Below are 24,593 nucleotides of genomic sequence, written 5' to 3'. Positions count from 1 at the left end.
ATGCTTCCCAGTCCCATACTTATATTTGGACCACACAGAATTTCTTTTCCCATCTTGTCAATGCAGCTCTGTCCACCACTACCAATATGAGTTTGTTTTTCCTTTAAACTTACTTGAGAGAGGTGGGACCTCTCTCAAAAATCCCAGAGAACAAAATAAAACTGATGATTTCAGCACTGATACTCCTCTCCTCAGTAGTTTCATTGTGCTTCCTCTTATTTCCTGGGGCAAGGTGTTAAACCAGAAAACTGCTGCAACACAAACCAAGTACCTCAGATTTTCTCTCCTGAATTATAATGCTTACAACTGTTCTGAGATGGTTGTTCACTCAGGTAAAAACTATTATCTCCTGATCTGGCAGATACCAACAAGTTGCATGAAACAACACCAGAGTAAGTTAGTCCTCTGAACTGACACCTCTGTATGTCCCACATCTAATTGACTAGCTCATATTTTCTTTCAGTGCAGATGTTTCTTCTCACTCTCTTTCAGTTTCACTGTTCCTATTGAAGTACAGGCTGTGGAGGTTTCCCATCTCCAGCTCACATACAAACTGCAACAACCAATACGGTACCTCTGTGTTTCCATGGTGTCTCAAAATCATCAGTGGGTAGTTCATCTCTGTGCAATACAAGTATCATTCAGTGCAAAATCCTCAAGTTGTGTGCCAGTAACAAGAATGCCACAAAAATGCAATTCCATTTCTGCTTAGGGTATGTCACAGCTTCACAGCTGGCCAAGGTTTGCAGCCATCATTCTGTGTCTGGTTTTCAGGATACAAAGCAGACCTTTCACATTAATTACATATTGTTCCCCAGAGCAAAGAAGTAACTTTTCTCTGTGCTTTCTCAATGCCACATGCATTGATGGCACAAAATAAATAATAAAGCATTCACATGAAATAATAATAAATTAGTAAGTGTTCTGCTCCCTAGGCTCAGGCAGATTTATGAAACTGTGTGATACATGTAGCCTGACAGAGCTGCTTGGGCTGCCACTTTTTCAACGGGTCACACAGCATCTTATACTAAATGCCAGTTTCACTAAGGACTCATTAAGGAAAAATTCATTTCCTTGTTGCCAGAAGAATAACCCTAATTGGTACTCTCCAGCAGCATAACATTTCCCTCCAGTTACAGGACCTTTATTATCTGCACGAACAACTGGCTAATGTTGATGATTCAAAGTCACATTTAGGCCCACATAGTTTAACAAACAGAGCCTGTAAGAAAAATGTGGGATTAGATATTGTGATAGACAATGAAGTCTTACTAGTTAAAGCATTTTTAGCTTGCTAAAAGAACTTGACAGAAGAATAGGTTCTCTAAAGGAAGCAAATCATATTTGCCCTTTCACATTCTGAGGGCATCTGATGGTGCTAGTTCTGCTTCATGTGTGGAGCCAAGATATGTCAAGAATTTTAAATTTCTATATCCTCACTTCATTCTTAAATTAGTAGTCTGAGAATTTCCTCATGAGCCTAACTGTCTTAGGATTTGTTTGATACTGGTTGAGGTCACATCACTTACCTAATCCTCCTTATTTCTGAAGTTTTGAAAAATAACAAAACCTAGGAATAAATATAATTAGTTACTGGGATTTACCAACAACTGTAACATGCATTTTGTTCTTGCTTTCTGCAGTAGTTTCTGACGAGGCACATGCATACCAAGATTTAATCACAGGATCAACTGGCCTGGTAGTTCATTTCCCTGTTTTCAAAAGTACTATATTCATTCAGAGGACAAAAATCCCATGTGCTGTCAGTAGTTCAAACCAAGGCCACTAAGAAATGAGAAGTCAGTAATTTTACTATTAGTTTGAGAGTCAATATATATGTTGAACCATAAACATATTGAAGTTCTTAATTCCTTCAACAACAAACTTTGCACACTAAATATTTCAATGGCATCAAAACTATTTCATCAAATCATCCATTCTAAAGGGTTTTTACCATTATGGCCCAGAAAACTATAGATATAACATTTTTCATGTACATTCAGTTGTTTAACACCTTTACTTTTCTGCCTTGTCATCAAACCTGATTTTGTTACAATTAAGGGCCTACAATCATTAAGGAAGACAACAGGTTGCATATGATGAAGGATGCACTGACAAAGACATTTCAGTCTTTCAGAAAAGCAGCCTGGGACTGAAAAGTGAAAACTCTGTTTTTTGACAAAATCCTTCATTTAAACAAATCATTGAAATTCCAGCTTGCCCTTTGAAAAAGTGGGTTTTGTACCCGGGGATTTTCATTAAATACCATTTGGGACCACTAATATCAAACCACAGGAGGATTCCTGTTATAAATGGTATTCTGTAGTAAGAGGAAATAAACATGTGTTAAATATTAGCGTACTGTGGGAATATATAAATTATTTTTGCTATAAAATGAGAACTTTTTCCCAGTATCTGTGCTTTATTTGTTGCAAAAGGAAATGTCACCTGCATAATGGGTATAAAAAATAACAGGCTGCTCACAAAAAGAAAGTCTACAGAAAGCAGCATGTGGTGGTTTTATTTAGTGTGGCTTTTAAGTTTCAGGGAAACAGATCAATATAAGTGATCAGAAGTGAATGCTAAAAGAAGTTGACCCCATACAAGAAATTCTGCATGCTCTTTATTCCTAAGCATCAGAAGGACACAAAGAAAAGGTGAAGGTGAAAACTAGATATAGGTTAAGAAAACACAAGTTTCAAGTAGCTTAATTTTTATCCAAATTTTGCTTTAACTTTCTCTGATCACCCTTTTTCCTCAGTTGTGGCAAGTCATGGGCAAATGGGAAGAGAAAGGAAGAAAAAGGAAGGAAAGAAAAAAGAAGAGTCTTTTTCAACACTGGTCAAAACCATTTCAGTACCTTGAGTTTCTGTATCATCAAGCAAGTCATAGTACTGGTTGTGCTGTGTGCAGTATCTTGAGGGATATGTAAATGAAAGACACACCTTGTAAAGAACAGTATTGTAATGTAAAACACTAAACTAGGTAACTTGGGGATACTAATGAAAAAAACTGCATGACTAATCTTGATTTACTTTTCTGTTTTTTTTTTTCTTTTTTTAAGACTAAGATCCATTCTAAAGATAACAAAAGCCAAAGAAACTGCAGTGCAGATGAAGGTTCCTAATTCTTGTAAACAGGTGCATCTTGCATCCTTATTCTGATGCACAGATGCTCAGACCATAAATAAAAAGTGTAAAAAAACTATTATTACTTCAGTTCTTCCATTTCTACTATTCATGATTTCCCTTCTTTCAGCTCTCCATTTCAGCTCCCCCTCTTTCACTCTATCACTGGGACTATCATGTCCAGGACATTTCTGCAAGGACTTCACAAGTACTGCACTCATAACCTCAGTGCTGCGGTGGATCTCTTGGATATTTTGGAGCTAGTGGCACAGAACAGACAAGATGCAAGACCAGACATATTTGCAGTTTAAGGAAACACAGAACAATTTTGAGTTGGAAGGTCATCTATTTAAAGGTCATCTATTCCAGCCTCCCTGCAACACCTTCTCTAACCTCCCTTCAACTAGATCAGATTGCTTAGAGTGCCATCCAACTCAAGCTTGAATGTTTCCAGTGATGGAACATCCACCACCTTTCTGAAAAACCTGTTCCCATGTTTTACCACACTCACTGTAAAAAAAGCTTCCTTATGTTTAATCTAAACATTCCTTCATTTAGTTAAAACCATTCCTTCTTGTCCTGTTGCTTATATTGCCTTGTAAAATGTTTCTCTCCAACCTTCTTGTAAGTTACCTTTAGGTACTGGAAGGCTTCTATAAGGCCTCCCCAGTGTCTTCTCCCCTCTAGGCTGAGCAATCCCAGCTCTCTCAGCCTGTCCTCGTAGGACAGTGCTCCAACCCTCTGATCATCTTCATGAACCTCCTCTGGACCTGGTACAACAGGTCCACATCTTTCATATTTTGAGGGCCCCAGACCTAGACCCAGTACTCCAACTGGGGTCTCACAGGGGCAAAGCAGAGGAGGAGAATCACCTCCCTCTCCCTGCTGACCACTCTGCTTTTGTAGTAGCCCAGGATATGACTGGCTTTCTGACCTGCAGACACACATGGCCGGTTCATGTCCAGCCTCTCATCACCCAGCACGCCCAAGTCCTTCTTGGCTGGGGTGCTCACAGTCTGTTCATCCCTCAGCCTCTACTGATACCAGGGGTTGCCCTGACCCAGGTGCAGGACCTCGTATTTGGCTTTGCTCAAATAAGGTTCCCATGAGCCCACTTCCCAAGCTGGTCCATATCCCTCTGGATGGCATCCTGTCCTTCAGTTGTTTCAGCTGCACCACTCAGCTCGTGTTGTCACCAAGGAGATGGGCTGTATGCAGTGGAGCAGGAAGTGGAAAGCTTTCTTTTTATTTCCAATGCAAACACAGTAATATTCTGGTCTGATTTTTCCAGTGAGAAGGTGAGGCAAGAAAATATCAGCCTTCAGAAAATTCTCATACTTTTCCCTGGATGACTCTCTGAACAAAGAACAGAAACTGGTAGTGTCTGGATAGTTCAGATAGATCATCTTTCCCCTGCTTTTTATTCCTTGAGTATTATGCAGAAAGTTAACACTTTTTTCTGTGAAAACAAAAACCAAAACAAAACAACAAAACAACAACCCCTGCCTGGAGTGAAGAAAAGGATATTCTTTAGTTTTCCTTACCAAATATAACCTCTTAAATTTTAGCAATTTTAATTCTGTTACACAGTAAGAATAAATAAATTAAAACTCAGAAATCTGAACTCTGGCTTTTGAAGGACAAAATTAATTCCTTCTTTGCTAACAGACAATTTATTAGTACATTTTTCTTTTATGTAGCCTGTCTTTGTAGAAAGCTTTCTGGCAGTACATAACCAGATGCTCAGTAATATTCCTTGGACAACTTGGCCTCCGTGTGTGCTTTTCCTTATGTTTTGTTTTTTTTTTTTTGTTTGTTTTTTTTCCCAAGGCTTTTGCCATTCATTTATCAAATGACTGCCTCATGCAACACCCAAAGCCCCTCCATTCCCCACCTTACATGCTGTTTTCTCTCCTCCTGCCCTGCTCCTCATTCTAGTGGATTTTAAAATGGGCAGATTTTAGTGACAGAGAAGGAGTGCACCTCCTTTCCCTTCTGGCTCAGCTTCTCATGACCCTTGCCTGAGATGGTCAGACACTTCCACACACTGTGGGTAGTTCTCAACTAGAATGTCAACCTTGTTCAGGAGGAACCACAAGCTGAGTGAAGCAGCAGGTGACCAGCAACAGAAAGCCAAGAGCTGCCACACCGCACGCATCTTCCTGTGCCAGAAGGAACACTCAAGACACATCAGAATGAGCTCATTCAAAGCAAGAGTCCTGGACAAAAAACAACACCAGAAGCAGATATGGAAGTATTAATACCATAACACATTAAAAGGCCTTGCTTCAGGTTAAGACTATCCATTTAAATAAAAGATATTAAAAATTAAACATGGCCTAACCTCAATAAAGTTTTGAATGATTTATAAAACTAATAACTTTTGTCTCCACCACAGCTCATCACCTCCCATGCTTGTTTTGAGCACCAAGTGCACAGGTAATAACCAAAAAGGTCTCTTAAGGCTGACAATGCAGCAGTGCTTTCTTGTAAGACTCCTCCAACAAGCAATAGATCCATGCACAATTTGGTTTTGTGTAGAACAGGACCATTCTAACCCATGTCAGTACTAAAATTTTAAGATTCTATGAATAACATTCACAAAGGTCAATCTCCACTCTTCTAGACTTTGTTGCTCCTGAAGTGTCAGGCAGCTGTCAATTCCCTCTTGTACAAGTTTTTCTCACTGATTTGAGTATCTTCCTACCTAAATTCCTTTTTTACTGCTGTAAGAACAAGACATTGACTGAACTTGAAAGCGCTTCGCTCAGCAGAGGTTGATGGAAATTATCATTGTTTTGCCAGACTGCTCCAAGCCCATATCGTTAATCTCTGTGTTTGCCTGTCCCTTACCTTGTACTCATCTTACATTTCTAATTTATTTCCTGGTTTTTACTCTTCAGTTCCTGTACCTAAGTATCAGCATATATCCTGATTTCTGTCTCTGCTTTGCTGAATTAATGTATGCACCATATCTGAGGTACATATCTGTAAATCTGTGTGGAAGAGTGTATTTTTCATGTGTTGTCACACTGCCTAGGACTAGATATCTTATCCTTGACTCGGATTAATAACCAGAATCATGTGAAGGAGCACATACAACCAGATTCCACCTCAGTCAGTAAATAATCCTTCACATTTTTCTTAATTATGTCTGGCCAACATGTGAGTGACAACTTTCTGTGCCCTTGCACGCCTTTTAGATCACCCTCTCAAGAAGAGATTTGAAAACACTGGTCCCATCCCATGTCTAAACATAAAGTGAAAGATATCAGCTCTATGAATTACTTCAGGAAGACAGAAAGGAAAGAGGATTCAAATGTAAGGACAAGAGAAGATCTATGTGAATCAGACTAAAGATGTACATATGTACAACTGGATATCTGCATGTATCTCCAGTGGAAACATCTGCTAGCTCTTTTTGCTGCTTCTCTCTTCTTTTCCTATTTCTAGTCTTTTTTCTTCCCTGCCCTCTTTATTGAATATAGATGCTTTTTCCTTAATATTATTTTTCATATTTGACTGCAAGCTTCTAAGATAATAAAAGGAAAGGGAAATGAAGAAATGGTTTCCTCTAATCTCACCAGACCTAGATTTTCATGGCTAAGTTTCAACTCAACTATTAACGTTTCAAATTGTTATTTTTAATAATAATCATTATATACAGGGGCTTGCTCATTAGACAGGCCTGTATTCCTGTAGCTCTATTTATAATCAACAGCTAGCTCCACCTAGTGTCGTCTTAATTTGTCAGCAAAACAGAAAGCTGAAACCGAGTAAAAGAGATAAAAGAGAAACAAACTATAAAATCACTCATCAGCTGGATGATGACCACAGACAACATGCAGTTACAATTACTTGTGTCACAAGGAAAAGACTATTTTAAATAACTACTGTATGATGATTACCAGTAAGCACTTTTGAGACAAGAGACAGGCAGCTTCAGGAGTATAAATATCACATATGCTGTATAGAACAGTTTTACTGCTACCCTGAAAAGGAGAACGGCGCTTAAGCTTTTATGGGGGTTATTCTCTCTATAGTTTCATCATTATCAACAATGACAAATTATTCTTAAATTTAACGGAACTTCCATGAAATAGAATAACTTTTTATTTCAGTCATCAAAACTACAGAACTATTTTTGGCCATACATAACTCAGAGCGATCCTTTCCCTTAATAAGTGCATATCCCCTCCCAGCAGTTAGAAAACAATTTAAACTCCTCTCAGAGATGATCAAAGCAAGGAGTTGCTCAAACTAGCTAACAGTGCATCAGTTTTACTGATCTTTACCTTCAAACTTTCTTTAAGGCTGGTTCACTGCTGTGTATCTAGAAACATCTATCTTTCTGAAACTGTTACAGCTTCACCCAGCAACATTCAGTGTTTAATAGCCGGGTCCTCTTTTGACAAGACAACACAGAGTACAGCCAACAAAGCAATTTAACATAAAGTCAGAAAAGTGAATATCCAGTGTGATGAGACTTCTTGATCATTGCCTTAGAAAAAATGATAGACCTAATGAAGAATGAAGTTTACATAAAAAAAAGCATTTTGTGAAGCCAAATAATCCAAATTATTTAATATCATCATAACCTGTGAGCTATCAAGCAGCGTTTGAGTGGTTGTTGAACCTTCAAATAGGAAGGAAAGAGAAGCCTTACATTTATAAAGCAATACTTTTACTTCTCACATCGAGATGATCCACTCTGATAGAGCTGACGTCTGTTTTAAACCTGTTCAAATCACCTGTTCGGAGCTGCTTGGCAGTTTCACCCTAGTGGTGATAAAATCCATTTCAATATGTACAGTATACACTTAATGACTTTTCACTGTAACAGAGAGACAGTATCTATGTTGGGGGGAGGAAAGGGGGGTCAGGTGAAAAGGAGAAAGGAACATATATTGAGACAATACCTACATCAAAGCAAACAACTGTCCATTTCCTCAAACTCTATCAAAATAGTCAGTTGAAAGTTATGCCTGTGACCCATCTAGTTTAAAGTACTGACAGCTAAATTTAATTATTGTATGAAAACATCTCGGTGCAACACAGAACATGGGTTTAATAAAAGGCACACAAAAATGATCTCTGATGTTTCAAAAATAAGAGAATACCCGTTATTAACAGTTTAACAGTTACTGTCTTTTCTCATTAACAGCTTCCAAAATCCTGTCTGAAACAAGCTGATACAGAGAAATTAAGAACAGTAATCAAGCGAGAAATGATAGACCAGCTGGGTAGGCATCAAGTTGGCAAAACGTGAATACAGTTCAATAGCTGAAACAGATGCTGGAGTTGTTGAGAAACCCTGCAGGAGATACTGATATATTTTCTATATATAATACTGAACAACCGGTTAAATGTCAAGAGCTAAAAACTGGTGGGGAATAAAACCTATCATAAAAACTAACTGTAAAGCAGAGACCTGCAATAATATGTTTTCATTATACTAAAACATTCAGTACATGCATATTCATTTCCTTGGGATTCCTCAATATACCAATAGGTCAATCAGAGCTTGCTAGTGAATCTGAGAGAGCTTTTCCCAGTCTTGTTTCATCACCTTTGCTTGTTTCTATCTACCTGAGGCTTCACAGACTTAGAAAATACTTTATTCTTCAGTCTCTTCCTAACACGACACTCTCTTTCAAGCAAGCAATTCCCCGAGCTTGGAGTCAGGCAGCAAAGAAAGAGTAACACAAGCATAAATGAAACTGCAAAATCCATGTTGCACGAGGAATGTTATTTTCAGAGTTTCAAGACCTCAGCAACAAATCCTCTGCCATAAGTGACAGCTTATTCTAGCATATGCTTTGTCATGGTCAGTTTCTAATTACATTCATAATGATGCAATAGCTTTGATAATCCTACCTTCCATGCCAGCTGCTTTTCTTGTCACTCCATCATGCCAATAAGTTGGCTGCCGTAACAAATCAAGATAGTGCAAAACAGCATCTTTCCCCTGCATCTGTCATCTTCCTGAAAGCATTCTATTACTGCCGACTGCTGGGAACCAGAAAGTCTATTTGAATTCCAGCAGCTCCCCTTTCGCATGATTCAAGTTAGGTTAGGTGGGCATGCCTAACACGATTCTCTCCATCATTTATTATGCAGCTGCTACACCGTCGGTGTGGTAACCACTCTGACTTTATCTGATACGTCAGTCTGGCAAACCTCTACCTCCGTGCAAGCCCACGAGCCACAGAAGCATCTTGCATTTAATGAGCAGTCTCCCTGCCTAAAGAGAGTGCATCTGCAAATCTGTTTCAAATCCTGCTGCTTGTATTGTCCTCTAAGGCTCATGCAAATGTTTGAAGATTTATTTTTTTTTTATTCTTGCATTTTGTCTCTTCGGAAAGCACAGCTCTTCATGCACGCTTGAATTATTCACGCTTCAGCTAAACGTTTGCTGATTTGTGTCCGACCAAACAGCACCTTCCCGTTGAAACTCTCTGCTCGAAAGCTACTTCTGAATAACAGTGCTGGGCATAAAGGCTCTCAACTCTGTATCGTTTTGAACATAGCTTTTATAGCTAGACCTCGACAAATACATTTAGTTCTTTTCATGCAATGAATGGCTGTCTAATGAAGGAACTGTACGTTTTTAAGCAATTTATCTAAGCCTATTTGTAGGTGACACTTGCTTTTTGTGCTTTATACATTTTAACAGCAAGTGGATAGATCTGTTACAGCATCTTTATATTCTTAAAGTGGTAAGAACACCCCCATAAGCTGCTTTTTGCCGGTCTGTGGAGGACACTCTCAAATGACAGAGTTTGCCTAACTGCTTCTGAGTATCCTGAATTAAAGGGATAGAGTTGTTTTGTTGTCTTTCTATTTATATTTTCTGTTGAGTGGGGGGAAAACAGGCTTGCGTCAATGATTTCAAAAGAGTATTAATAGAAATTGACATATACACATCAATCATCCTCCAAGTTAAATTAGCTGAGTCTCCTCCCACCACTTCTTCCTGCAGTTTAGTCAATGCATTTCATCTCTAATACGTCTGCTTGCTCATAAGCTGAATAAACATCCCCAACCCCCCACTGGAAACTTTGAATACCTGAGAGAGAAAAAAGGGACAATTTAACAGGGCAGCTGCCTGGCTACCACTGGATAGTTAAGTGGTAAGAGAGAGCAAGGACTGTTGCTGGAGCAATACCTCCTTCCTCAGCCTTTGCATAATGGCAATGGAGAAGACAGGAAGAGGGAAAAGAGCAGAGTACCCCAGGAAAATCTTTCCCTAGTGGCAGCTGCCAGCTCAGCATCACTCACCAGTTCTTATATTCCCAGCTCAGAAGACTCACAAGGTTTTACTTAAGCCTCACTTCTTTACTCAGATAATATGTGTTGGACTTCTCTGTGGCTTGCCATCCCCCCCACCCTGACGGTCCCTTCCTCCCCCACAATTTCCTAATTTCAGTTAAGTTCCTGAAGCTCTTGCCTTCAAAAAGGAAGCTTGAAAACATGAGATCATGGGAGCTGCAAGCCAAAGAAAGTAAGGGGAGAGGGACTCGGAGGGGAGGGGTTTTGGAGGGGTGAAGAAAAAAACCCCAAACAAACAAACAGGCAAATAAACCCAACCAAGAAGAAAGATAAGAGAGTTTCCTATTTTGGAAAACATTTAGAAATAAAGAATCAGGATATCTGATAGCTTCCTCTAGGCCTTCCAGAGGGGTTTATCAGCGTGTGTGACTGCCGGGCATGTCCCTGTTTGCCCTCTGTGGAGCCCCAGCCCTGGCAGCTACAGGCAGGGTCCCTGGGCACAGGGACAGGCTGGTGGTGGGGTTGCTGAGTGTGAGATTGCTCCCAGCCATGCTGGGAAGGATCCGACTCTCTGCTCTCACTCACACCGAAATGGCACAGCTGACACCTGAATGAGCTAACATGGCATGGTGCAGTTTATATTTGATACTGCATTTATTCCTAGCATGATGCCAGAAAATGCCTTTTTAGAGATTTCATGTAAATAAAGTAGAATTACTACATCTGTTCCTCCTGTCTGTAGCAGCACATATCAACAAGCCAATTGTGCATTCAGGGCAACAGAGATGGTCCTATGATATGGTTGCAAAGTGCACAACTATAAAGCGCCTATGTGAAAATACTGTCAGCTCCTTTTTGTTCACAGTTCAAGTCATTTCTGAAGTGAAACAAACCAGGCAATAAATGAGGACTGACTTTGAAGTCACCATCGATTTCAAGTACATAAAAGGATATGCTTAATATTTCACACTTCTATCTGCATTACAATTTTAAAACCACAGACACAGCAACAAGGAATTTACATGGTATTTCACAAAAGATGAGTTTGAGCTCACAGGTCATATAGTCTGTAGTTGCAGAGAAGACCTAAAGTACCCCAGAACCCAACACAGGCTTAATTGCTAAATCGGTGAATTTTGAGCTGTACATGACAAAATTATCCAGAAAATAATTCACATGTTAGTGAGATAATAATTAAAAGAGAATGGGGGCATCTAGTGTGGCATAAATACACTTTAGCAGAATCCTATCCAACCCGAAAACCTCAGAAGGAAGTACAAAAGGGGGGAAACATCTAGAAGGGGAGGAAAAGAGAGAGGGACTTATGAAAGGTATTTTCAGAGAAATAAGCACGGCATTACCAAGAGGATGCACTGTGGTTTATCATTCAGTATTACAGCCCTTCAACACATCATGCAGTGGGCCCAATGCAGTTTAGCCACACATTCCCATTCAGATGAGGTCTATGGGAAGTAACCATTTTTGTCCTGGAAAAAAAATTATATTTTTTAATTACTTTTTTGGAGGAGAAGAAAACTGCAATATATCAGGTTTTGCATCTTCTGTGTACACTAGGTATACAGAAAAACAGCCCAGAGATGAATGGAGAATGTGGGAGCAGAAACCAGTATCAGTCATTCTGTCCATATACTAATAGGCCAGACTAATAGCTGGCTTTGGTATCCAGTTTTTTCTACATTTTTCTGAGAAAACAACAGCCATGGTTTCTCCATATTGTAAGTGGATTCAGCATCTGCATAGATATAATTATAGTAAGCCACCCATATGGAATGAATTGCTTTGGAGAGAAAGCTCCTTGGGTAGCGCTCCCAGAATCTACAATAACACAAATACATAATTTTTTGCCTTGTACAGAACTGTCCTCAGTCTGGAAAAGCAGAAATAAATGACAAGTGGAAAAACACTCATCAAGTGGTATTCTGCTTTTTACAGCACTGAACTCAGCAGGCAAAGAAACTCCAGTCTATTTGTGTGACAACTCTCTTCCTATTCCATCTACATCTTATGGTGAAGACATGTATTCACTTTAATTGTTTCATTGCTACTAAAGGGACTAATTGATGCATTCAGCAAGCTTGAGTTTGAATTTGGTGGTGTGCACTCATTACAATGATAACTAAGACACCATGGAGAATCTCTTCTCACCGCCATTTCTTTTTCCCTTCTACTTTCCTCTTTGGAAGTACCAGTGACTCTGACTAAGCAAGAGTAAATAATGGATCACTGTAAAATAGGAAGCAAGCAGACTGGCTTTGCCCTTCAGCTCTACATGATGCTCCACATAATACACTCTCTCTAGTACGAAGAAATGAATGCTGATTTTGCTTAGCAAAAACTGTTCATTTGTTTTGTTAATGTCTCCTGAAGAAAGTCAATTTGACTTCCCTTTTCCTCTGCCTCCCATTATACTTAGATGCTCCATCCCTCTCCCAGGGAACAACTAACTCAATCAATCAATCATGCAAGAAAATACCTTAATGATATACTGTACATGTTTAGATTAATAAACATCACCAATAGAATCACTGGAAAGTTTGTTTGGATAACACAACACGGAATTATTAATTATGCCTTACAGTTAACAATTCTATATTAACTACTTCTCAATTACAGGACTTCTGACATATGATTATAAAAGCAATCAGTCCATAAAGAGCCACTTTCCTACATAGTTAAATGCATCAGTACTTTTATTTTAATGACAATATCTCAATAGTTTAGAGAGGATAACTGCTGACAATTACAATAAATGTAGCTTTGACTGCTCAAGATATAAAAAAAATTACTACAGATGAGTGTATAAAAAAACTGAAAATGAAAAATGCATAGAAGTCTTGTCTCAACAAGCTAAAAGCCCATTGCAATCTTCCTCTCCACATACATACTTACAAGCCCGAGGACTCCAGTTGTAAGGTTTAAATGCCCAGTCACCCAGACAGGACCACAGTGTTGGCCAGAGAATCTTTTGAGATTGAGAACTTTTAAGATTGAGCCAGGCACCCCATAGCCATCCAAGGAGCTGAAACTTTCAAGGGATTTAAAACTGTTCACTCACCTGGACCACAGTTTATCTGGTTATTTTTGTGCAGAAGTCACCCTTAATTTTTTAACTACATCTCAGGTGTATGAAATTCACCTAAGTTCAGGCATTGGCCATAAGCCAAAAATTCAGAACAATCTCATGTGAAGATGTGTTAGGAGGACTTATGACCAACCTCTCAAAGTAAGATTGATCCTGCTTATGGTAAAAAGGTTTTGCAAAGTTTTATTACAGATGTTCTTACAACAATAACAAGCAGTGACTTCCTCAGCAACCTCAGGATTTCATATTACAGGACCTGGATAAAAGAGTTATTCATAAAAAATGCTACAGAAACAGTTCTCTGGGATCATCTCTAATGGCAGATTGCTGTGTGTGATATACTCATCTGAACACTGCTGCAAAAAAGGATAACATAATCTCTCAAATGCAGCAACTATTGAGGATTTTTAATGTCAACCTCTGCTTATGTCTACAGATAAGCCAACACACAGTCTACATTTTGTTCTCACATAGCATATGTATTTCAGTGACACTGAATTTAAAATACTAGGTTCTAGCAAGAAAAAAAAAATCTAGTTAGCTCATTCTCCAAATATTTAACACACACGAGGAGGCAGAAACATAGAGTTTCCCTATTCAACACTTAGAGAATTAGTGACCTTGAACTCTTCAGCAAATGCTACTAATCTTCCTCCTTAAGCAAGGCTTGTATGTGCTGTTAGTACAGAACCAAACAATGACATGAAGTTCATGCTAATTACAAAAAATCATGGGGTTTTTTTTTCCTCTTACAGCTCATTTTAAATCAGTCTGACTTGAGCTGCACAGCTTCAGCCTTCCTCCATTTGTACCTTCACTTCTTTGGAAAAATACATTGTTCAACAGTACTGGGCTTGAAATAATTACTGACTTAAGCATCTTAATTTGGTCATTCATTCTACAACTGCAGTCCATGTATGAGATAATGCAAAACAGTTGTATCAGGAACTGGAAAAAAAAAATAAATTAAAAAATAAAAATTAAACATGAAGAAAACCCACCTAGACCTAGTACACACTTTACAGCCCACCCTTCTGTCCTGCCCCTGTGTGCCAGTGTTCAGCTTGCTGTGCTTTTGACTTCATCAGCACTCTCACCTGGCATAGCCCTCCAGTAAGGTATTCCACGTTTCTCTCAGTTTTCATCAAATGCAGAAGATTCTCATCTAAACTAAATTGGGGAATTAGTTAAATGGCAGTTGGTCAAAAGATGTTTTGGAGGTTGCATGCTTTGAAATGTTTTCTATTGGTTCCTTCTAGTGCTATTATAGTTACATTCTGCTTTAGTGGTATTCATTGTATGGGTTTTGTGATGGACCATTAACCAGCTCGTAACATGTATATGACAGTTATATGTAACAAAATTAATAAAAGTTACTTCTACCACATTTCAGATTCCTGTAGTACCTCAAACTTACCTTCTTACTGTTTCTTTGCTGTGTTTTTCTAAATTAATTATCTATGTGGTTTGGGTTGTATTAATATTAAAAACAGACTTTTGATTAAGATTACTGATGAAACTTCAACTGCCAACACAAGTCCAAAAGCTCCAAAGATGGCAACGAAAAGTTCTTAACAAGGCAACACTTCCTAGCACTTTCCTTCCAGTTGAGGACTTAGGTTAAAATCCCAGGCAACTTTTTGATGCAAGTCCATTAAAAAACGAGTAACTGTTTCAGAAAACTCTGGTAAATCCCTTAAAAACAAACCAAACAACTCACATAGACAGAATGTATTCAATCCTTTTTGATACATTAAAGGTTCCCCACAAAACCTGAAAAAATATATAGGGGGCAGAAAGTAAATTCCTCAGTTCTCAGTGAACAAGCCTGGCTGTACAGTCTGGGTTTCCTGTTGTCTCCAATTTCTGTGTATGACAGCAGCTGACTTTGGAGGTGAACACTTTCTCACCTTTCTGGGATAAATACAGTAATGAGGATTCAGAATATTAAAATCTCATAAGTCTTTACACTTACTCTTTCTGTAATAGGAAAAAAAATCTGCACAGAATCATTATTAGATGTTTTAATATATTTTCTAAATTAAAACAAAATAAAATCCATGGTGGTTGCCTTGAAATTCACAGCAGACTTACTGCCTTCGAAAGGGGAGTTCTCCCTGCAGTGTTTGGGTTCCTGCCACAATGCAAATTACTATCGGGGTGCACAAAGAAAAGCATCTCCCACCCTTCTTACCCACCCTGATCAGCAGAAATAATACACCCTGCAGTTTGTACCTGTTGCTGAATCATCTACTTTAACTTTGGAGATTTAAGACTGGATGTCAACTATTTTGTTGCAATATACATACAAAGTAGGACAAATTGAATGAAGGCAGCTGGGTTACTCTGGAAAATAATGTATACTCAAAAATGTAGTTGTAGTCTTGGGGTTTGGGGTTTTTTGTGTGTACTTGCTTGTTTGCTTTTATATGGGATTTGAGATAAAAATCTAAATCCTAAACAAAATTGCAGTTCCCTATGCACAACTGTTAGTGCTTGATAACCTTCTCATGTTCAGCATAGGGAAACAATGAATGTCCATTTTTCAGATGAATGTGTACTTTTCCATGAAAAGTTTGAAAACAATACTGTAAATATTTTATTAATTTTTTTAATCCCCAGAACTGACAGGGAACAGTCATCTGGGCTGCCCTACAGGCCCTATTTGGAAGGGCATATAATAGTAATTTAGAGGTTGCTGCAGCAAGAACCTTTTCTCACTCAGCCAAGTTGAAAGCAGATTTAGGGGAAGGAATGACACTCACAGAGTTGGTTCCAGGCAGACAGGAATTGGAGAACCCCATGGCATCAGCCCTCCAAACCTCACACCTGTGGTGGTCTCGAGCCACAAATGAGACTGTGAGCACTTCCCAAATACACAGGAATGACAGAGAAAGAAGGAATACTCTGCATTGTTATGGGGTGATTGATGCATAACTCCCAGATTAGTCGAATTAGTAAAACTGTGGCCTAATTAAACCCTCTCTCTTGCATCTTGTCAAACTTCCAGCATATCTGGGACACTGAATGGCACAAGTGAGCAAGGTGGCAGCTGCCAAGGATCACTTTGCTTGCCAGGCTTCATTTTTAACATTATTTTGCATAATATCAGAGTGCAATCAATTTTGTATTGTTTCAGTACAATAGCTGAGAGTTTGATTATATTAACAAAGTATATAACATAACTCAAAGTTTCGTTAAAACAATTACAAAAGGTGAATTCTTAAATCAGGTATTGCATATGGAAACAAGGTGCTGTGGGAATACATGTTCTCTGAGCAGTTAATATTTCTTTTCTCAAGTATTTATAATTCATGTCACATCCTACTAAGCTTATAACATGGTATTACATTACTTGATTCACACTGATTTACATTACTAACCCTTTTTATGCAAAAAATGAAGAATTTAACAATCTCATTATCACAAAAATAATTATCTTGCAAATTTCCCAGGAAACCATGACTTCAGTTGGTAGAAACAGAAAGCCAGTTCCATTCCAATAAAAGTGGCAGACACCTGCAACAATTCTCAGTTCAGTGGGGTGGTGTGTAATATGTACATGCTGCTGCATGCAGCAACCCTCTAGGTCATTTTGGACTTACTAGATCGGGCCCAAAACAGAATAAGTTTTACAAAAAGACAAGCAAAATGGTATCATAGAAAGCAAACACAGAGAACTGCATAAAGAAAGGTTCACCATGCATGTGGAGCCCGAGCTCCTGCATGCAGTTTGTGATAGCCCTGATAAACTGGATGAGTTGAGGGCAAACGCCTCAGCCCTGGGGAGGGGTGCTCCCAGAACCACTGCCAGAGGACAGAGACATCCCAGTGGCTTTTCAAAGGAGCTAAGGCCAGACTGATAAGATTAACAAAGGGTGGAGTGTTGTGGAAATGAGATGACCCTCCTTTGCAAAATCTTCTGGGAACATAAGGAGCTCCTCAGGCCTATGTCATGATCAACTGTCAATTCCCCCCAAAACCAATAATTGACTAAAGCCACCCAAACCACCTAAGAGAGAGAGAAAAGAGAAAAAGATAAAAAAGAAAATGGACATGAGAAAAAACTGGGGTGAAATGTCATTGTCTCTGTGGAGGTAGCTGCAAGCAGCTGCTCTGTCTCCTCCCACCTCTTCGGACAATGTAGGAGTGAGAAAACCATGTACTCTCTATACTCCATACTTTATATCTTTACTCTCTTAAAATGCTTATTACTTAATACATTCTATCTTATATCTTACCTCATATTCTTACAATATGCTTTCACTTTTACCTCGAAGCTACTTTGATGCTAATTTCACTGGGATGTATCTCTACTCTAAAGGCACCTTATTTACTAACTGTGTTTTGCCATTTTAATACTAATAACTATAACTTGCCTTACATCTCATAACTTACTGGGTATATATGTTACTTTATATTGGTTGGTGTGTTCCTTCACGGTGTGTAGTTCCCTTTTCTCTTTTTGTTTTTAACATGTGTGTTAGTGGGAAACAGCTATATTCTTTCCATTTGCTTTGTGTTACACAGAAGGTGGTGTGTAGGTCATTTTGTTGCTCTGTGTTACTGAAGGGAGTTCTAGATTTGTGTTTCAGGTGTTGTATTTCTGCTTAGTAGTTTTCTGTTGTTAGTTAAGTCTGTCAGGGCTGGGGGGACACTGCTGTACTGAAACTTAAGTTTGATGTGCTGGTCTATGTAGAATGTGTTTTGTGGTAGTTTCTTTTGGGGTTTTTGGTCATCAACTACATAAAAATCATGAAGCCAAATGTTATCACTGGTAACAAAAAACCCACAATAACTGTCACATACTTGCATCAATGAAAGTGATTTTGGGAGCTGCTGTGGAGAAAGTTTTTTTCTTGCTATTAAGTGTGGTACTCACAGCAGAGTGTCGAAGACCCTTCCAACTTGTGTGCTGCCCAGTGTTTGACAGGCAGTGCTGGGTTCATAAGACTTTGATATTCTGGGATGCTTATAGCTAATATCTTCATAGAGAAAGTTCTCCCTGACTATTAAGTGTGGTCTCATAGCAGAGGCTGAAGACCCTTCTAACCTGTGTGCTGCCCATTGTTTGACAGGCAGTGTTAAGTTCATAAGACTTCAACTCTCTGGAGATGCTTACAGCTAACAAGTTCTCCCTGTCTAAAGTGTTGTCCTCACAAGAGTGTTGTCGACTTGTCCAATCTGTGTTCTGTCCAGTGTTAGGCAGACAGTATTGGGTTTATATGACTTCAATGTTCTGAGGGCACTTATAGCTAATAACTTTGTATTAATACAGGTGGGACAAGAAATCTTTGCATTTCTGTCCCTCTTTTTCAGATGACACAGTTCAAAAATGACAGGAACAGCAGAGACACCTGGGAAGTTTTGTTGTCTTCCTCTCATTCAGGTACACAGCAATTCTTGACCCCTGTCATTTAGAAAAGACTAAGTACTTAAAGTTGGGCCATGATCAAATCAAACCTGTCCAGATGCCAAGGCTGTAATTGTGCTTATATGTCTGGATGTTTGGGATGGACATGACAAAGGATTCACTGTTAGATTCATCTTTGTATTCTGATTCATACCTTTTGCGTGCTTTATACTTTTAGTTTTATACTCTATGCAAAATGTTTTTGTTTTGGTTTGGTTTGTTTGGTTTTGGGTTTTTTTGCATAGTTACCCAAAGACATTTTAGGTTGAATTAGGAAAAACTTTGGAAGAGAAAGATAGTGTTTCAACACCATGGTGCACATTGGTTTCTTGTCAATGAGTAAGGGCACATTCATGTCTTCCCTCAAGATGAACAACAAAATCCCAGGAAAATGCCTCCTTGATATAGGCATAAAAACTTCTCCACCATTTCAGGCTTATCCCTGTCTGATTTTAGTGTATGCATTTGGAGTTACAGCTATCAATATACTCCTGAAACTGTCTCCATGTCTGTCACTACTTCCCAATTCAACAGATTTTAGTAAGAGCACCACTCTTCTACCTCTTCTCTGACTGGCAAAATGGGGCCACATTATCAGACAGAAAAACATCTCTTGAAAATCACCAAGAAACAGCCATATGAGCACTTCTGTAAGGAACAGAACTCAGCTCTTGACTTCCCAGAATGGTTTTGGTCATGAGGACAGAAAATGGGTTGGCAAGGTGGGGAAGGAATGCCACAAAGCAAACCCCTTCCTCATCTTGAGTAGAAAAAGGAACTAAGAAATGCTCTGAGGCCTAATTCCTGCATATAGTTATATAGATCAGCCCTTGAGCCATACTGAACAATACTAAAGCTGCAGGTGTTCTTTGCATCTGCACAGATTTGTTCTATAATTTTTTTCCGAAGATGGGGGTTCAAACTGAGGTCTACATGTGCCTGCTACATCAGAAAGAAAAAAAATCATTTCATTAGTGCAGTATGGCTAAGGCACAACCTGAATTAAACCAAATGCAGAAAAATACTTATGAAAAAGTAAGTCTTTAATGAACTACCTTCATTTTGTTCAGTTTATCACTTCATGGAAAATACTGTTCAACTGAATGTATTATGTGAATACATCAAATGTTCTCTTAATTTTTAAGCACACTGTGGACTGAGAGTGACTCATTTGCTGTGAGTGTTGGAATACTTGATCTTTAGAAAGTGTGTGATGTGAATGGAAAGATATAACAAGATACAGTTTCTTTTTGCTCTATGGGACAAGTGTAGCACAGTCACTAGGAGAACTTTACAAAAAGCCCTAAGGCTCTGAGTCTGTGTGAAAGGATTTGCAATTTACAGTGAAGCAATAGATAAAGAGAATCATGAAAACATTTATGGATTTCTTTTTTTTTTTTTCCTTGGGACACTTGTATGCTTTGCCTGCGGCATCATTCAAAAAAAAAAAAAAGTTAGGCAGCTGTAAGATTTATTGGCTGGGACCAGAGTTTAAATGCAATTTTTCTCTCATCACATTCACACAAAGCTATTGCATCTTTCTCTACCTTTCTAGCTCAGAATGGCATATTTAATTGCTTCTGTGCCAGGTTCTGGCTTGGGGTTTTGGGAACTTGCTTCTATCACTGTGTCAAGTAATGCCACAGCACTGTGTACAGTTCCACTCCCAGTGTGCATACTGAAGTGTGGAAACTTAAAATTTGTTTACCAGGAGCATTGATGTGAGCAAAATTTTATTGCTTGAATGTTCTCAGAAAGCCAAACATGGAAGTTAGTCAGTGCCTACAGCAACTCTGGGTTTAAAATCAAGAAAACAAATCTAAGAATTAGGAAAAATTCTAACTTGGATAAAAATTCCAGTTCTAAATGATTTTAAACTGAATTCAGTAAATAGCATCAATTATGTCCTAAAATGCCCTGATGAATGACATTTTGTTAGACTTGAGCTGGATAGGGCCTGCAGCAATAGGACAGGGGGGAGTGGTTTTAAACTAAGAGCAGGCAAGTTCAGACTAGATGTAAGGAAGAAATTTTATGGTAAGGGTGGTGAGATGCTAAAATAGGTTGCACAGAGAGCTGGTGGATGCCCCACTCCCAGAAATATTCAAGATGAGATTGGATGGGGCTCTGAGCAACCTGATCTAGTGGAAGATGTCACTGTTCATTGCACAGGAACGGGACTAGATGACCTTTAAAGGTCCCTTCCAACTCAAACCATTCTATGATTCTGTTATTATAATATTAATTATTAATAATACACTATTATAATATTAAATAATTACATACAAATATATCTATTTCTCTACATATTATTATGTGATAAAATGTCAGCATTTCTAATATGGACATATTTCTCCCTTACCCTTTGGCATCTTCAGCTTCAATACTGACTAAGAACCTGGTTCATAAGAAATGCTGGATGGACAGATTAAGATTCTAACTGACTGCAGCCACCCAGGACACAGAGTCACACTTCTATTCTTAGCTGACAGTCAGGAGAAAAAAAGCACAAATTCAGATGCCTCTCTCAAAAGCTCTGGCAGCAGCTTCTGACATCTTGGCTAATAAAATACAAATATTAAAAAACTAAGAACTAATCAGGTTATTAGCCACTGCCCAGGCTATTGGGTGTGTTCAATGTATCACCTGAAAGTGGACTAGAGACTTTCTTGAGTATGGCAGAGAAAGTGGAGAGGAATAAAAATTAATTTCAAGCCCTAAAGCTTTACATAATAGGTTTATTAAAATGTGCCTCTTCCTTCAAGTGCTGATCCAAGCTTCCCCACAAGTTTCAGACACTAGATTGCATCCAAGAAATCAAAATTCTCCCAAGTAACCAAGGCAAATCACTATTTGTAATACTTCCTGTTGTTCAAAACCCAAGGAACCTTACCCTCTTCCCTAAATTCAGTGCCATCCACCTGGAAAGCAGGTAGGTTAATGACTGACCAGGCAGAAGCAATAACATTTATCAATTTCTTCCTCTATTTCCCACATCTGACTGACAAAAATTAAAATATTTCTTTAAGAACTCCACTATATCACGAAAAAGAGTTGACTACCAGAAATACATAATAGGAGGAAGCAATTTATGAATATTATGTTTAATCCTTCATTCTTCCTAATACTCGTCGGCCTGGAGAAGAGGAAACAGGGAAGACATCACCAGAGTCTACAACTTCCTTGTGAGAAGAGGGGGGGCAGGAACTGATCTCTTTGAGGTGACAGTGACAGGATCAGAGGTAATGGCCTGAAGTTGTGCCAGGGGAGCTTTAGGTTCAATAATAGAGTAAGGTCCTTCACCAGGGGGTGGTTGGGCACTGAACAGGCTCCCCAGAGAGATGATCACAGCACCAAGCCTAAGAGAGTTCAAGAAGCACTTGGACAATGCTCTCAGGCACGTGGTATGACTCTTGGGAATGGTTCTGAGAAGGGCAAAGGGTTGGACTCCATGATCCTTCTGGGTCCCTTTCTACTCAGCGTGTTCTGTGATCCTATTTTTTCCAGACAAAATAAATCAAAGCAACATGTACAAACTGTGATGCAACATCACAGCAAAATAATATTAAAAGTATTTTTTCATATAAAGTTGTATTATGTCAATAACTGTCCTTTGAAAAGGGTGTTTAGCACATGAGTTCCTTGATTGTTAATGAGATGCTGTCTTCATAAATTCTTATGTGAAAATACATGTGAGAAGTTACTGCTGCTGCTGTTCACGCCTTGAAAATAGAATCATAGAATCATAGAATCGATTGGGTTGGAAAAGACCTCCAAGATCATCGAGTCCAACCCTTGGTCCAACTCCAGTCCATTTACCAGATCATGGCACTCAGCGCCACGTCCAATCTGTGTTTAAAAATCTCCAGGGATGGTGAATCCACCCCCTCTCTGGGCAGCCCATTCCAATCCCTGAGCACTCTCTCTGGAAAGAATTTTTTTCTGATCTCCAACTTAAATTTCCCCTGGCAGAGCTTGAGCCCATCGTGCCCCCTTGTTCTATTGCTGAGTGCCTGGGAGAAGAGACCAGCCCCCACCTGGCTAGAACTTCCCTTCAGGTAGTTCTAGACAGTGATGAGGTCACCTCTGAGCCTCCTCTTCTCCAGGCTAAACACCCCCAGCTCCCTCAGCCTCTCCCCACAGCACTTGTGCTCCAGTCCCTTCTCCAGCCTTGTTGCTCTTCTCTGGACCCGCTCCAGCATCTCAATATCCTTTCTGAACTGAGGGGCCCAGAACTGAACACAACACTCAAGGTGTGGCCTCACCAATGCAGAGTCCAGGGGAAGGGTCACTGCCCTGGGCCTGCTGGCCACACTATTTTTGATCCAGGACTAGTCAGTATAGGAATAGCCAGTCTGTGGCCGTTGTGCTGCACATCGTCAGCAAAGGAGTCTTGTGCTTGGGACATCTTTGCGTTTCTTCAGAAACCACAACTAAACACTTGTTTGTTTTAGCCTTAACCTGCATCTTACCACCTCCCATGCCAGAAGAGCACATTTGCAGAGAGAACACCACACACCCTGTACACAAAGCTGCCTCCTTAGCAATGCTAATGAATCACTTGCCACCCAGCTCAAGGCTACCTTTTTTTTCCCCAGTGACACCTTCATGCTCTCAGTGCTCTGACTAGTCCTGATGAAAGGGAGGCTTAAATGAAGTATGGATTTTCCTTCAGAGGTTTTCTGAACAATAACTTGACATATTAATAAGAGTTTGGGGTTGAAATTGCAATCAGAAAAAAAGAAAAATGCTCTAAAGTAGGGAGCTACACAACTTGTACTCCTATTTTAAGGATAGGAATGCAATATGGTTCTGTTTAACTCCACAGGGGATGAACATGAAATAATAACAATTATATTTTAATATTCATCATGCAATAAGAGAATGAGTGATACACTTTCATTTCCACAACCCTGAGTAGCCAACATATGAAATGCACCTCCTGACAGGCCACATCCTGGTGACTTTAAACAAGAGGTGAAGGAGGAAAAAAGGCTTGATGATCTCATGTCGAGCTCTTTCTGATCTGGCTGTCTGAAGAGCAATTACATCTCTAGTTGCAGTCACACCAGTGCAGGCAGAAATTAAAATTAGAGCAGGGGAAGCACATGGGCCTCGACTAGTTCCTTTTCATCATTTCTGGTTAGCACAACCATGGGCCAAATATTAATTCCCTGTGATAAAAAAAACACATTGTTACATGATCTTCAGCAGTTATGGAGCAATGTTTCAATGGAATGCAGTCACCTTCAAATCAACTACAGTAAAGAACTGCAGGCAAGGATCATTGATGGAATGGTGCCCAAAACATGGCCAGGGGAACGCTCAGAACTAGACTGAGATTAAACACTGAAGATCCACTAAAACAACCCCCAAAGCAAAACAAACAAACGAACAAAAAAAAAGGTAATTAAGAAAAGGTAATAGCTGAGAGCAAAATCAGGGACTTTGTTGTAGTGGATTACTCAATAGAAAATATCAGAGCCAGTTTACTAAAATGAGTTAGAAGCTAAGTTCTTTAGAGACTATCCTAAAGAAATTAAGATTCCTCTGTTTCAGTAAAGATAATTTTTTTCCTGGAAAAATATCACAGAATCAGTTTCTATTTCACAGATGTGGCACTAGGGGGACAAAAGGAAATGACCACGCACTTCTAAAAAAAAACCAACAAAAAACC

At 39.1% G+C, this 24,593-nt stretch overlaps 1 protein-coding gene across 9 annotated transcripts in view; it reads right to left on the bottom strand.

Moving 5' to 3' along the window:
* The window catches only part of DMD (dystrophin), a 1,187,916-nt gene extending 1,178,772 nt beyond the window's left edge, over window positions 1-9,144 (bottom strand). For 7 of the 9 annotated variants that reach the window (XM_071566241.1, XM_071567909.1, XM_071570369.1 and 4 more), the window contains exon 1: window positions 9,006-9,143. In XM_071566241.1, the coding sequence (XP_071422342.1) occupies window positions 9,006-9,102 (97 nt within the window). In that variant the 5' untranslated portion in view covers window positions 9,103-9,143. Of the gene's footprint in view, window positions 1-9,005 lie in introns of all 9 variants that reach the window. The other 2 variants (XM_071568723.1, XM_071569521.1) reach the window with 1 other exon arrangement.
* Between the last annotated feature and the right edge of the window lie 15,449 nt (window positions 9,145-24,593).

This window comes from Pithys albifrons, chromosome 1 (genome assembly GCF_047495875.1).
Source record: "Pithys albifrons albifrons isolate INPA30051 chromosome 1, PitAlb_v1, whole genome shotgun sequence".
Lineage (NCBI taxonomy): Eukaryota > Metazoa > Chordata > Aves > Passeriformes > Thamnophilidae > Pithys > Pithys albifrons.
The sequence above is the reverse complement of the archived record's forward strand: the minus strand, read 5'-3'. Positions and strand labels throughout refer to the sequence as shown.